This window comes from Chaetodon trifascialis, chromosome 3, assembly GCF_039877785.1.
Source record: "Chaetodon trifascialis isolate fChaTrf1 chromosome 3, fChaTrf1.hap1, whole genome shotgun sequence".
Taxonomy (NCBI): Eukaryota; Metazoa; Chordata; class Actinopteri; order Chaetodontiformes; family Chaetodontidae; genus Chaetodon; species Chaetodon trifascialis.
Window position 1 is genome coordinate 5,286,148 of NC_092058.1, and position 14,176 is coordinate 5,300,323.

The 14,176-nt window shown below is 42.4% G+C and overlaps 1 protein-coding gene across 1 annotated transcript; it reads left to right on the forward strand.

Moving 5' to 3' along the window:
- Positions 1 to 2,101: 2,101 nt before the first annotated feature.
- On the forward strand, positions 2,102 to 3,892 carry LOC139329518 (uncharacterized). Its single transcript, XM_070959888.1, has one exon. The coding sequence runs from the start codon at positions 2,538 to 2,540 to the stop codon at positions 3,225 to 3,227; it is 690 nt and encodes a 229-aa protein (XP_070815989.1). The 5' UTR covers positions 2,102 to 2,537; the 3' UTR covers positions 3,228 to 3,892.
- Positions 3,893 to 14,176: the final 10,284 nt, after the last annotated feature.

Consider the following 14,176-nt stretch of genomic DNA (forward strand, 5'->3'; position numbering starts at 1 on the left):
GCAATCATAAAAACAAAATCATGAAACACGGTAAAAATATACTAAGGCAACAGCAGATATTGAAGGTGCTGTACTTTCAGCATAAAACAAAGGTTGTGTGATAGAAGCAATGAAAGCTGTAACAAAAGAAGAAAATAACACAATGAGAAGTTTATAAAGTATTAAACACTTGTGCACTGGTGCATATGAGATAAATGAACCTTTTGGAAACCTGTGTCTCTCATTCTTCATGATATGATGGTTTTGATTTGATATGATGGATTTTATCATTTGGTTTTATTTATTTCCTTAGTCTATTTTTATATCCCACAATTACTGTTTAACCCTGGCTGTGTTTAACTTTTAATGTGTTTATTGTAAATAGAGAGCATAAATTAGAGGTTTTATGCTCCTGTAAGACTCATAAACTACAACTTGCCAAGGAAACAATTATTAGCTTTGCTGTATTAAAATAGTCTAAGCAGTCAGCACACAGTAAACTGTTTGTGTCATCAGTGAGGTTAATAGCAGTTTATTGTTGCCTGATGGGATCATCCTATACACTTAGTGTTGGTTCTGCAGATTTTTCAGGACTTCATTAAAAGAATCAGTCAACTCAGAATCCATTTTCACAACAGATGCAATCATCTTTCTAAACCTCACACAGTCCTGGACTGTTTACTGCCAGCTAAGATGGGACACATCGCTCAGTTTGAGGTCCATATGAAACTTCCTTTTCATAACACACTAGTGGTGATTTAAGTATAGAAAATCTCTTGTAATGCATACATCACTTTTGCAGGATGGGTCACAGGAGGCACTGCCCCCTCCCCTCCTCTTCTTCAAACTGTTCTGTGTAATATGCATCTCAGCCACATGGGGTCACTAGTGCAGCTGCACACCTAGCAGCATGTTAATGCCATGTTGTGGTCTGAGGGTTGAATACAACCGTTATAAATATCTTTGAACCGAATAGGTTTGTGACAGCAGGAATAGTTGTTAACATCAGCATGCTAACATGCTCCCAAGGACAATGTTAACATGATGATGTTTACATGTATAATGTTTACCATGTTCACCATCTTATTTAGTGTGTTAGCCTGCTAACATTTGCTAATTAGCTTTAAACAAAAAGTGCAGCTGAGGCTGATGGCAGTGTCATTAGATTTGCAGGTACTTCATCATAAACCAAAGTACCAAATAGTTGTTGACATATTTCACTAAAATCACTCATATCAAGCTTGTGGTGGCACCAGATTAAAAACCAGGTCTTCATCAACTGTTTTTGCTTTTGTAATACTTGCTGGTTGCAACGACTTAATTTCCGCTGTGTGGGATCAATAAAGTCTAATCTTATCTTACATTATCAAAGTTAGTCAAGGGACCATGAATGTCTGTACAGATTTCAACTCAATCCGTTATTTCTTCAGGTATTTCAGTCTGGACCAAAGCAGTAGACTGAGCAACATTGCTATCCATCGAGCCACGATGGTTGGCACTTGATTTGTCTTTCTCAGAGGTGAACCTTTTTTGAGGCAGATTTTATTTCCCACAATTTGGAGTTTGGGACCAGAGACAAAGTCCTTTGTTTGTTATTTATTATTTCATATAAGAATCTATGTTCCTTTCTGACAAATGTTGCACCACTGCAACAGTATTTGTCTGTGTCTTAAGTCCATGTGGGCTGGGTACTTGTATATGCATGACACAATAACTAACTACAGACACTGCTATTACAGTAACTAGGCTACTACAATCCTGCTGCCCCAGTGTTGCTGGTTGTTGTTGCTGTCTGTTGTCAGAGGGGCGGGCAGTAACAGCAGCAGCTCTGGATCAGATTTCAGCTGCTAAAACTGAAGCGGAGTGAACCATTCTGCTGCAGGGAGCAGCTTTCTGCTAATTACAACAACCGCATGCAAGCTGAGGCAACCACAGGCCATTATATGTATTATAACATCTTAAGCTAATGTAGGTAATAACTTGTAGAAATCTGTCCAATTACAGTGTTGTTAATAGGCAGTGGACAAACCTGCAAAAACCTGCCCCCCCTCCTTCTGTTAAACCCATGAATGGATCCTTCCAGCTCTTTATCCAGGCTGTGAGGGGAAGGCTGAGCCACAGTCAGAGCTGGTCAGAGCTGAGTGCACTGTAGTCGCTGGCCTAAAACTGAGAAAAAACTGCTTTAAATCAGATAGAAGACGCTTACAACCCCTCAGTAGCTCACCTCAGTTCACTAATCAGAGCTGTAAAGAGCTGACTTGACTTTCAGAGAGGTGAAGAAGACAGATTATAGAGACAGAGGAGGGCGTGACAGCTGAGCAGGCAAGCTGCTGCTGCAAGGGGAGGAAGAGCAGGCTATGCATCAGCCAAAGCCAGAGGTCAAGAAAAAAAGCGAAAGAATAGTGAAAAGGTAGAGTCTGAGCGAGAGGGGGGTCTTTTGTGATCTGAGCCAGAAAAACAGAACCAGCCTCTCTTTGTTGTTGTGTGATCACTGAGGGAGGAGGATGTGAAGGAGAGCAGCAGGGAGGAAGGGAGGCAACTGCAAGAAAGACAAGAAAATGCTCTCAGAGATGATGTGCAGGAGGAGCTGCCAGCAGCAGGAGCAGCAGCAGCAGGATGGAAAGGGGGCTCCGCAGAGGGACCCTTCCAGCCGCAGGAAGCACGGCTGGTCCAAGAGCTGCAGGGGGCGCCTTCAGGGGCGGCGGAGAGGAGGGGGAGGGTGGCCAAGAGGGCGAAATCACCACCACCAACACCCTCAACGTCATCATCCTCATTACCATCATCGCCTACACCTTCAGAGGCCAGTGATGTCCCTCCGGCCCATTAATGTCAAAGGAAACAGAGCGAGGGGGATGCGGGCCCCCAAGAACACCAACCAGTTTTTAATGCACGAGAAGTACCAGATGCTGCATATGCGCTCCGACTCAGTGGGTAGCGACAGTGGCAGCAGCTCCGACAGTGACATGGAGCTCACTGACATGGACTCATACCTGGGCGTCCTGGAGAATGCCAGAGGAGCCCTCTTGGACAGTCCCAATCCACACGGCTCAACGACACCACCAGGACAGATCCTGGTACTGCACAAGGACAGTCTGCATCTGCACAAGGAGAGTCTGCGCCTGCAGGAGGACAGTCTGCGTCTGCAGGAGGACAGCATGCAGTATTTCCCCTCTGAAGATGACCTGATTCAGAGCCAGAATTTCATGCAGAGGGACTTTGTTGAGTTCTGTGACATCCTGACGTCCTGAAGGGAAACTTTAAGGGAGCCATTTTGTTCTCAGCAGTGTGAAACTCAAATCCCAGACTGAACGGGGTCAGGTTTGTTCTGCTTCACGTTCACAGAAAATGAAGAAATCTCCATCTTATCAAGTCATTTAGCCTTAAAGTGTTAAGAATATGCTTGCAGGGTGAAATCATTGCACCAGTTTTTCCAACAGAAATCAACTTTTTAAAAATGTTTTTAAATGAAGTGTCATTTTTTTTAAATACTTGTGCATTGATCTGCCTTAATTTGTCTTTTTTCAACATACGGGCACTGACGTTCAGAAACAAGGGGAACTGCACTGAGAAGGAGTGAAATTATTTCACCCTGCTGGTACTTTTCTAGGCTTAAGAAGAAAACAACTTTTACAGAATGCAAGATTAAATGACATTATTAAGACGGATGTTTTTTACAGTTTATGTTTGGTCATGTACAGTGTGTCCAGGTGCTGTAAAGTGCTGCCTTTCTGTTGTTGTTGTTGCACACAAAGGGCGATGGGCTGGGTGGTGGGAGTGAGCCCAAACAGCCAGTCAGCATCGAGCTGCCTGGATTAGGCTGCAGATGATTGGCTGACGCAGACTGTCATTAACAAAAAAAGTCCTTTACAGAATAAAAAGAAAAAAAACACAAATAAATATCTGATTGATGGAATGTGGGTTGATTGAGTTTCTTTGTTGGTATGAATGAGTGTGAGAATTGTTAGTGGAAGTGTGTCACTGAGTCATCAGGGGAGCTCAGTTAAACTATGTAAAGTAAATACTCAGTATATGAGAGGAGCAGCAAGAACAGAATAAAACATACTACACTTTTTATTGTGCCATAAAACAACACATAGACACAGACATAGACACACACACACACACACACACACACACACACACACACACACACACACACACACACACACACCTATTAAGATACTCACCAAACATAAAAGAAGAGCTCATGTCTGCTAAAGCGACATGCAGATTTAATTATCATATCAGTCACTCACTACACAAATATAAACTAAGACATTGAACACAGTTACTCATACATGAAATAATTGAAAAAAAAAAATCATACATACGTACCTTTATTAATACACAGGTTTTAGAGCTGTGTCTAAAAACTGTTTTCTTCTCTCTTGTATCTCATATCATCTGGCCAGCCTTGCTGAAGGAATGTAGACCTAAAATAACCAGATCTATAAACACGCACAGAATTTTGACTATGCATAATATTGAACATATACTGGTCTCTTAGTAGCCTGGTGACTGGCTGTCAAAGCATTTGTACACATGCCCTGCAGCTAAATAGCCTGCTCGCAGTAAGGCTTTTAGGAACATATTCTTGTAAGTACCATTAATGAACGTTTTTTTTATTTATAAATTTTAGACTTGCATTAAAGCAGGAAGGCGGCAGAAACACCCTGCCCCTGCAGAGCAGTTGAAGTGGATTACATAAAGTGAAGTGGGCCGGTCACAAACCACTTAGGATAGGCAGCGAGGTATAAGCCTATTTGTGTTTGTGTGTCATAAACTAATAATGGTAGCAGGTCAAAGTGTGAGGAACAAGGACGGTTATAGATATTCCTTACTTACGATTTATATTATCTATTATTCTGCCCATCAAAGTGAGAGAGCAGCAACTACAGACATGGTAAAAATGAGAGGAAAGTGTTTTAAGTTTTCAGGCTGGCTGGAAAACTGTAAAATAGAGATAAATATTATAATGCTTTCGTTTTATGCCCTTTCAGTCTGATTATCCCCCATACAGCCTGTACATAATGTAAATAATGTAGGCCCCACTCTGCCCTTAGACATCAGGGAATATGAGGGGAGACAGCAGAATTCACTCATAGTCAGTGCAACATAATGAATAAATAATAACAAACTGAACTATGTAAAACATTCAAATATGTGAGTTAGCTGAAACACACCAAATCACATGAATTCACCTCTACTCAGGCTGAGGTGGCACTTAGGCTTACCGCTACTCCGCTAAGCTAGGCTAGTAACCCTAGACAAGACAAGACAAGTTAGTTTAGCAATTTCTTTCTACATTATGACTGGATTTAGCTACTTCCTTATTAATTATTAGAAATGATTAATTAATGTAGAATAACAAATTGAATGAAACTGAGCTGATTATATACTGCAATTACATATTAGAACTCTATGAAGGGAAGGATTTAGCTTTAGCTTTAGCCAGCTAGCTAGCTGTGGAAATCTTCCCAGTTAGCTCTGAAAAAAACCATGACTTTTTCTTTAACTATCTAGTCGGCTGTTTCTCTGTAGCAGAAAAGTTTTGTTTTTAAAGCCAACTTATTTTTACTTGAATTAGGCTCTACATTTATTTAGCATAACAAGTGAAAAATAAGTGAAAAGCATTATTCTTAATGGAGTGTTTATTATCTTGTTGTCTCTTGTGCCAAGTCGTCTTGGAACACTTGTTGTTAACGGCTAAAAATAGCTAACGTTAATCAGCAAACAAGGAAAAAAGGAATGTAAGGACAAAGCATTATGATTAGATGATAAATACACACTCTTAATCTTAACAAAAACATTATAACAAACACATGATAGCCTACACTGGCAAACTGTTCTAAATTCGCTGTTGTTAATTAGAAAGTTATCTAAGCCTATGTAATTGCTTGCCAACATCACAACGTTACTGTCTAATGTCAAATTTACAATGCTGTATCCCAACTGCTATTTTAGGAGCACCGTACACCTCCTAAGAGCTAAGTGTAAGAATTAAGTTGTAATTTATGCCTTGGTTGGAGCTATTTCAGTTGGTGCAACCCTCCAAATGGCAGTAGCACATAAACTCCATCATAAATTAGAAATTTCCCTCAGACTAGGCTACATGTCATGTAGCTGGTGCAACCCACTGCAAGTCTGAAAAAACCAACTTGCGGACCCTGTGGCAAAATTGAACTGCGGGCTGCTTGTATACCACTGCTTGTCCAAATTTCTATGTGATATTATTAGTCAGGAACATACATCCTATAACCACAATATTAACTGGAACAATGAAAGAGTTAAATGTAGTTTATAATTTGAGGCTCTACAAGACAGGGCCATGAGATGAAACAGCAGATTTATCAAAACCGTAAACTGGAAAGAAAATACAGCCTGTTTGAAATAAGAGGGCTCAACCAAAATACACTGTGGGTTTCAGAAAGAAGAAGTACAACAGCATTTCCTCCATAAGGAAATCAAAGTCATCTATGTGCTACCATCTCATCATGTCACTGAAACATTTCTAAAAAAAACTTTCATTTTCCATTTTTTCATTTGTCGCTCTGTGTCATCTCTGTCAAACTCTGTCATCCAGTCGAGAAAAAGCTGCTCTCCATGTGTCTCTTGTTGTCTGATCATTATTGCCAGTCCTGCAGTGATTATGGAAAAACGGTATATAATAAAATATACAATTTTGGAGAGAACGTAAGTTTCAGACCTGTGGCATTCATATATTATTACTGTGTATCTTCACCCACAAATGTTCAATTTTCAGCAGGCTGCAGCCTTTTAAACCAGGTCCATATGACTTGCTTGGAGTCCATCAGTAATGCACTGTAACATTGAAATATTAAGAGCCTTACCCTTAAATTCTTTGACGTTATTCAAGATTTGCTTCAGATTTCATCATGTTCATTAACTTGTGCTCTTTCCCAAAACACAAAGTGAGTGTGGAGCTTACAAGGCTTCTTGAAGGCTAAGGATCAGAACCCTTGTCTGGTTGATGATACAGTTTGGGATGATTTAATCCATTCAGATCAGTACAGTGGATAACTCTTCCAACCTGATGCTCATAAAAGTCCTACCTGACAGTAAATATGTAGTAAGATGTGATCTCATACCAGCAGCAGGTCTAACCTCCTCAGACTGACCTTTGACCTGTAGAGCAGCTGACCAGCTCAACTGGTACAAGGTGAAATTTATATTGAGGGTGTGTTAACCAAGAACACACACGGACATATTGACCTACAGTGTTTGCGCACTGTTTATCTAATCTGAGGGTTCGGTGCCTTGCTCAGGGACACTGCAACAGGTCACAGCTGTTTTGTCTCTACTGTCTCTATTGTATGTCCAGTAGCTCCGGTTTCTACTTTTTCTGCTGTTGTCATCAGTCAGGAGCAGCTTCTGTTGAAGTCTGAGCTGCTATTGCGCAATGCTGCCTCTGATTGGTCAGCTGACACTGGCCAACAGGAAGAGAGTGCGATCTGGCGCACACACACACACACACACACACACACACACACACACACACACACACACACACACACACACACACACACACACACACACACACACACACACACACACACACACACACACACACACACAGGCCATGGCAGTATGGTAGTGTGTGTGGCAGATTACAGAAAGTAGATCAGTACCCTGCAAATGCTTCCTTTACTCTGAGGCTAATCTGTGAACTCATACGTTTGTATGTCCATACCTGTGAGGACCCTCTCTGACATTTCCTAGCCCAAATAAACCTAATCCTAACCTTAACACTAACACCAAGTTTTAACTCCCTAACAGACCCTCACAAAGTGGGCAACAGACAAAATGTCCTGGCTGTTACCCATTAATCTTAACTTTAAAAAGTCTTTCCATTACAAAGAGCACACACATGCACGCGCACACACACTCACTGAGAAGTGTGATTTGTTGGTGAAGGGGCAGCGATCCAATGGCAAGTACAGACAGAGAATAAACGGCGGTTGCAAAGATCACTGACACACCCACACACACCCACACACGCACACACGCACACGCACACACACACACACACACACACACACACACACACACACACACACACACACACACACACACACACACACACACACACACACACACACACACACACACACACAATGACCTAAACTAGTTCCTGAAATCTGTGAGACTCCATGTTATGAGTTCAAAGTTTCACATTTTAGGTTTCAATGAATTTGTCTTTATGATTATGTCACTGTGTGTGAATACAGAAACTTGGTTCAACTGTGCAGCAGTTCTGTAGAACCGACATAAGCACCATATGGTCAAAAATACCTGCATGTGGACGGCTGAATGTCACATCCCATGGGACATGTTAACATGTGATTGAAAAAACAGCCTTGAGTCTTCTGAGAAGGCTTTCCGGAAGATTTTAGGACTTGAGTACATTTGGAAATCCGTCTCTTTTAGTTGTGTTTTTTACTGGAGCGAGGTAGAGAGAGATGCAACGACAGCTCCCAGTCAAATCTCAACAGGGGACATTGTGTTTCAACCCCCCAAGCAGCAGAGATGAGCCACAACACTTTTTCAGTATATTCAGGAATATATCAACTAATGTCCTCTATATAGAGCATTATGTAGTATAGTTGGAGGACTACCTACCTGCCCATGAAGAAATTTGTCTATGACTGACATCCATGATTAACAGCCGTAGCAGCCAATCAACATGCCCTAAATTTCACTCCACATGTTTAGATATGAAAGGTATTTTTAATTCTTGAAGGTGATTTTTGATCTAATATTGATGTTTATTGAATTTTCCTGGTGTTAGTGGCCTTTAACAGGTACCATTTTCCAGAAGAACGGGTCTTTGTTGGTCAAGGCTTGTCGGGAGGATGCTGTTAGTTCACACGTCTGTAAGAACAGCAGCACAGACACTCTTCATTTTTTCAGAGAGACAGATGAAAGAGCAGCTGAATGAAAAGCTGCACTGAGGTAAAGAAGCTTGTGGAACTGAGGCTCGGACATGACGTCAGGACTTTGGCTCTCCACTCTCTCTCCCTCTGTTCCTGTCTGTCTCTGCTGCGGCAGAGACAACTTTACACAGCAATCAGCCATACAATAAAGGCAAATCGCCAAAGTAAATAAATAAACAAATTTCCTGTGATGATGATGATGATGATGATGCAGAGATCAGAGACTGCTGTGGTATTATATTGACATGCAGCAATAGTGGACCTGATTGGACTTCAGGACCTGGTGTTGTGTGTTGTGAGAAACACTCTCTGAAGGGGAAACAGGCAGATTCACATGTGACAGGATGATAATCAGGACATTTCTAAGTTTTTTAGATGCCTGGAAATACAAGCTGTGGTCATTACCTGGTGTTTCCTCACAGGTCACAGCTAATGACACTAAAGAAAATGACAGAATTATTGTCACGTTTCTGAACATCTGCAGCGAAACCAGACTGAAATCGAGCATACTGGTTTGTGTTTTTCTACCAGAACTCTGAACCAATCGGAGAGGAGCCTCAGTTGTGGTTCTGTATACAAGCAAAAATCCTGGAAGAAACCTCTGTTACCTCAGTGTGAGTGTGTGTGATTGGGGAGGGGTGTGTGTGTGCGTGTGTGTGATTGTGGAGGGGGGTGTGTGTTATGAATACATGAAGTGATGGAAGGAGGAGGAGTAGGAGGAGTTCGTTGCTGTATCAGTTTGGAGTGGAAAAGTACAGCTGTCTGTTCTGGGGGCGGACACTTCCCTGTTGAGTACACAAGTCAGCCAATCAGAGGACTGAAAAACACAATGATTGACAGCTGTGCTCAGCAGCATGACAAACCAGCAGTGAGGTTCCAAATCTGAACCCTGTCTTCATCTAAACTTCGTGTTTTTGATGAGAGATTCCACTCTGAAGAGAGACGGTATTGAATGTGAAAAAGATTTACATTTCGGGAACAGACTGAGCTGAAACAAAAGTTGTTAAAAGTTTAAGAAAAAGTTAACTTGACATTCACACTGGCACATCTGTAAACACCAAAACTGCTGAGGGATGGCTTTTTATGAAGGACTCTTAATCGATAACTTGAGGTTTTCTCACATTTCAGAGTAAAACACAGCTGAAACGCTGCTGACCATTCCCTAAACCCCTCCCCCAAACAGTGACGGTAGCTTAGCAGCAGTTACTAGTGTAAGCACAGCAGGAATGTCAAGTGTTAGCCTCACCAACATGTTGAGGAGGATGGAAATCTTTTTTTAAAATTACATTTCCCAAACAAAAATACACGAGAACAAACGGGAGAGGAATGCTGCTGATCTGCCACTCAGCCACTTCACCCATCCTCAGTGATGACCAGCCATCAGGCCCCCTCACACCGGAGGGTCACTGAGCTCCTCCTGTTTCATGTCATGTTCATGTCAACCAGCGACAGCGAACACAACCCCGCCTGAACGACCCACACGTCTACACAGGAGTAAAACACAGTCCGTTTGAATCACAGACTGCTGATGCACAAGTTAAATATAAACCTGAGCTGTTGTTAATGAACACATGCAGTCGGTCGGGCGCTCCAGTGTTACGGGTTAGAGGATGATCACACTCTGTCACTTGTTTTGAAAAATGGCTCTGTGGTTGATTTGTCACTAAACTGTCATTGTGAACCAACCAGGTTATCATTGTGTTGCTGGTTAACACACGCACACTCACAGGTGGCAATTATGAGCACCAGGGCGCCCATTGTCCTTACCAATCCGGGTGTGTGTGTGTGTTTTGGTGAACATCCAACATGAAGCTGCCGGTTAAAGAAATTCCTGCTTTGTGTTACCTCAGAGGCCAAAAGGTGTATCATTAACTACCTACACTATTTTGTGGGGTTCCAGGTTACAATAGAAAAGTCCTCATTCAGGATTTGGAGATCCGTCTGCTGTGTCGGACCAATCCTGGATGAGATCAGAGTTCAGGCTAACATAAGCGACTCTATCACATCGTCATTCGATTTAGGGAAGGTTACTGGAGATATCCTGGCAAACAACAGTGACTTCCTCAAGTCCAGTCACCATCATATGGTTTCCAGGTAAAACCAGCTGGGATGCTGCAGAGAAGTGCTGGGGGTGTACAACAAATGCATTCATTCATTCATTCATTCATTCATTTGGTGTCACTCACAGACGCACACTGGGTTCTATGTACAACCATTTGTACATGTGCAGTCTGTTAGGATGACCAGTGAGAGTATGTGATCTGTTCCCTGCTGCTCCACTGACCTGACAGCTTGTACTGCACACACACGCACATGCACGCGCACACACAGAGCGACACACACACACACACACACACACACACACACACACACACACACACACACACACACACACACACACACACACACACACACACACACACACAGCTCAACTCAAGAAGACAAGAAGAGAGAGAGTGAGGGAGTTCATATCCTCTCAGCGGTGTGGTGAATGTTTCACAGAACTGATAATCCCCTTAAAGTACACACACACATACACGCACGCACGCACGCACGCGCACGCACACACACACACGCACACACGCACACAGATTCTGCTGGCTGTGTGTGATTATGTTGGATTGAGAGAGCAAAGGGAGAGACGTGGACTCGGTAGATATGACGAGGAGATCTACTGTTGTACTGTAACTAACGCTAAAGTGAAATCATGAGTTATTGATGTTAAAGTCATTGAAGTTTAGCTTAAAGTTTAAAGTCATGTGACTTCAGTCTACAACTCTGTGATCTACTACATACCATTGAAAGGAAGAAGCATAAAGATAAAACAGAGGCGTAAAGCAATGGACACTGTAATTCCTCCTAATTCACAGTGTCATTTATTTGTACTAATGGTGTACCAGTACAGTACATATCTGTACACACATGTGGGTACAAGGGGACAGGATGGTTAGGGAGGAAGGAGGTAACAATCTAAGGTCTCAAAAATCATTTATATTGTTGTTTTATTAACTAGCATCTTTGTGAGGTGCTCACGGGTCAAAATGAGCGTCACCCATCCATGTTTGCTGGTGTGTTGAGCTGCAGCTGTTCGAAGATGTTACACGCAGCTAGTACTGTGGTTTTTACTCAGTTTTGATGCGAGTGCAAGTTACTTGAAGTCAGTTTACTTTTAGGGTAGATGTGCTGAGTTCAGCTCGTCAGATTTTCATGCTGATATTGTGCAACGACTCAAAGTTTTGCAATGACTCTATAACGTTGGTTCATCTACAACTGCCTCATCATTAAAAAGCTTTTCTACTTCCTGTACTGAACACCAACAGTGAACTGCGCTCTGTGCAACAACAATCGACATAAACCTGAACCACCTCAGGTTGTTCGGTCCCCTGTAAGTACCCACGTATTATGAGTAGGCCTCTGTACACAGTGACATATTGGTTACAGGCCTACTGCATGTACCTAACAATACTCTTCTCCATAGAACTCCGGTTGTTCTAAAGTAAAATAAGTACCTAAAAGTAAGTAGTTAAATAAAGGAACTATGTAGTTTGTGGAAAATTCTGTAATTTTTAAATTGACACAGTAGTAGTAGGAATTCTTTTTTAAACTCACAGATTCTTACTCTGTTTTTCCTTAACTTCACTTCTTGTACCCTTGTACCTACATGTATAATATAGTACATGCTGTACTGGTACACTGAAAAGTTACTCTGTAAACTGGGAAGAATTACTTTGCATGTTGCGAGCCGTCACCTAAAGCCAATAGAGTTTACAACACACACAAAAAAAACACCACATGGAAGTAGTTACTATGAGAGTGCATGGCTCAAACACAAGTGTTAGCAGCGTGTCACAGCAAAGTAAACTTTCACTCTTCAGGACAGTCGTGCTGCCAGTAGTGAAACGTGCAGTCGATGATAAAGAATAAAATGAAGTAAAATTTGCATCGCCTCTATTGAGCTTATCGTTTTGTTTTGCATGTACAAAGCGCTACACTACACACTACAGTACTTGTGCTCGTTCCCAGCTGTGATGAAAGTGTGTCAGGTCCATTTGACGACACAAACAGCACAAACGCCGGCGCGTAGGACACGTCTGACACATAATGCATGTGTGTGCCCCGAGGATACGCACAAGGAAGTGAAACAGGAAACCTCAGCGTCTGATTGGCTGGCTGGGACACACAGACCTGCCTAGTGACTGAACAGCTCAGTGACGTCGAAGCCCTCCATTCAACACAAGCCTCTTTCTTTTCCTTCCTGTGTTCACCCTCCAGTGAACAAAAATGCGGCCGTGTGTTCAGTCTCAACATGCACTGTGATGCAGGAGCCGCTCTGCTGGCCTGAGCTCAGCTGAAACATCCCACTTAAAGCACAGACGGAGTTACACTGCAGGAGTTCTTGATTAGAAGTGACACAAAGCAACTGATTCCTAGTCTGCCTTGACTGATGGCTGGTTAGATATCACCAGATGTCTGCAGTGTGGCAACTGACACACTGCCAGTGCGACAGTGTGCATGTGCAGGATATCTGGAGTGTGTGTATTGACTTTGCACGTAAGAGAGCACTAACTTATGTAACAGCCATTCCTCTGCACTGGTTGTGTGGTAACAATGGATGAATAAAGGTTAACTGAGCAGGTGCTTGAGTCTGTTTCTGTTCCCTTTTTAATTTGACAGAAGGTTAGATGGAAGGAAAAACGACTTCCTACCGAGGTTAAAAACCCGACGGTCCCTTTTTTCCATCTACGTGTAAACAATAACTTACGTGTTTCAGCGTGAAATGATTTCATGCTCCGTTAGGATCTGACCTTGTGTCGAGGTGGAAAAACTCACAGAGACGCTGATAAAGAAACACCTGCTCAGCACACAGACACACACAGTCGTGTTACATTCACTAGCCTGGCCTTACATTCATTTCTGGAGACTTACCATAACCACGACTTGCCTTTCTGTACCTTAATCTTAACCCAAGTCTTCACCCTGAACTGCAATGATTTACATTACAGGGACCTGCATTTTGTCCCCAGAAGGAAGACAAGTCCCCTCAATGTGACTGTGAAAACAGATGTATGTCATCACAAGATGATTAACACACACACACACACACACACACACACACACACACACACACACACACACACACACACACACACACACACACACACACACACACACACACACACACACACACACACACACACACAGGCTAGTATTTCTGTACCTGTGGGGACATTTTGTGGACCAGC

Coding starts and splice junctions, on each gene's coding strand:
- LOC139329518 (XM_070959888.1), top strand. CDS start 2,538: ATGCTCTCAGAGATGATGTGCAGGAGGAGCTGCCAGCAGCAGGAGCAG.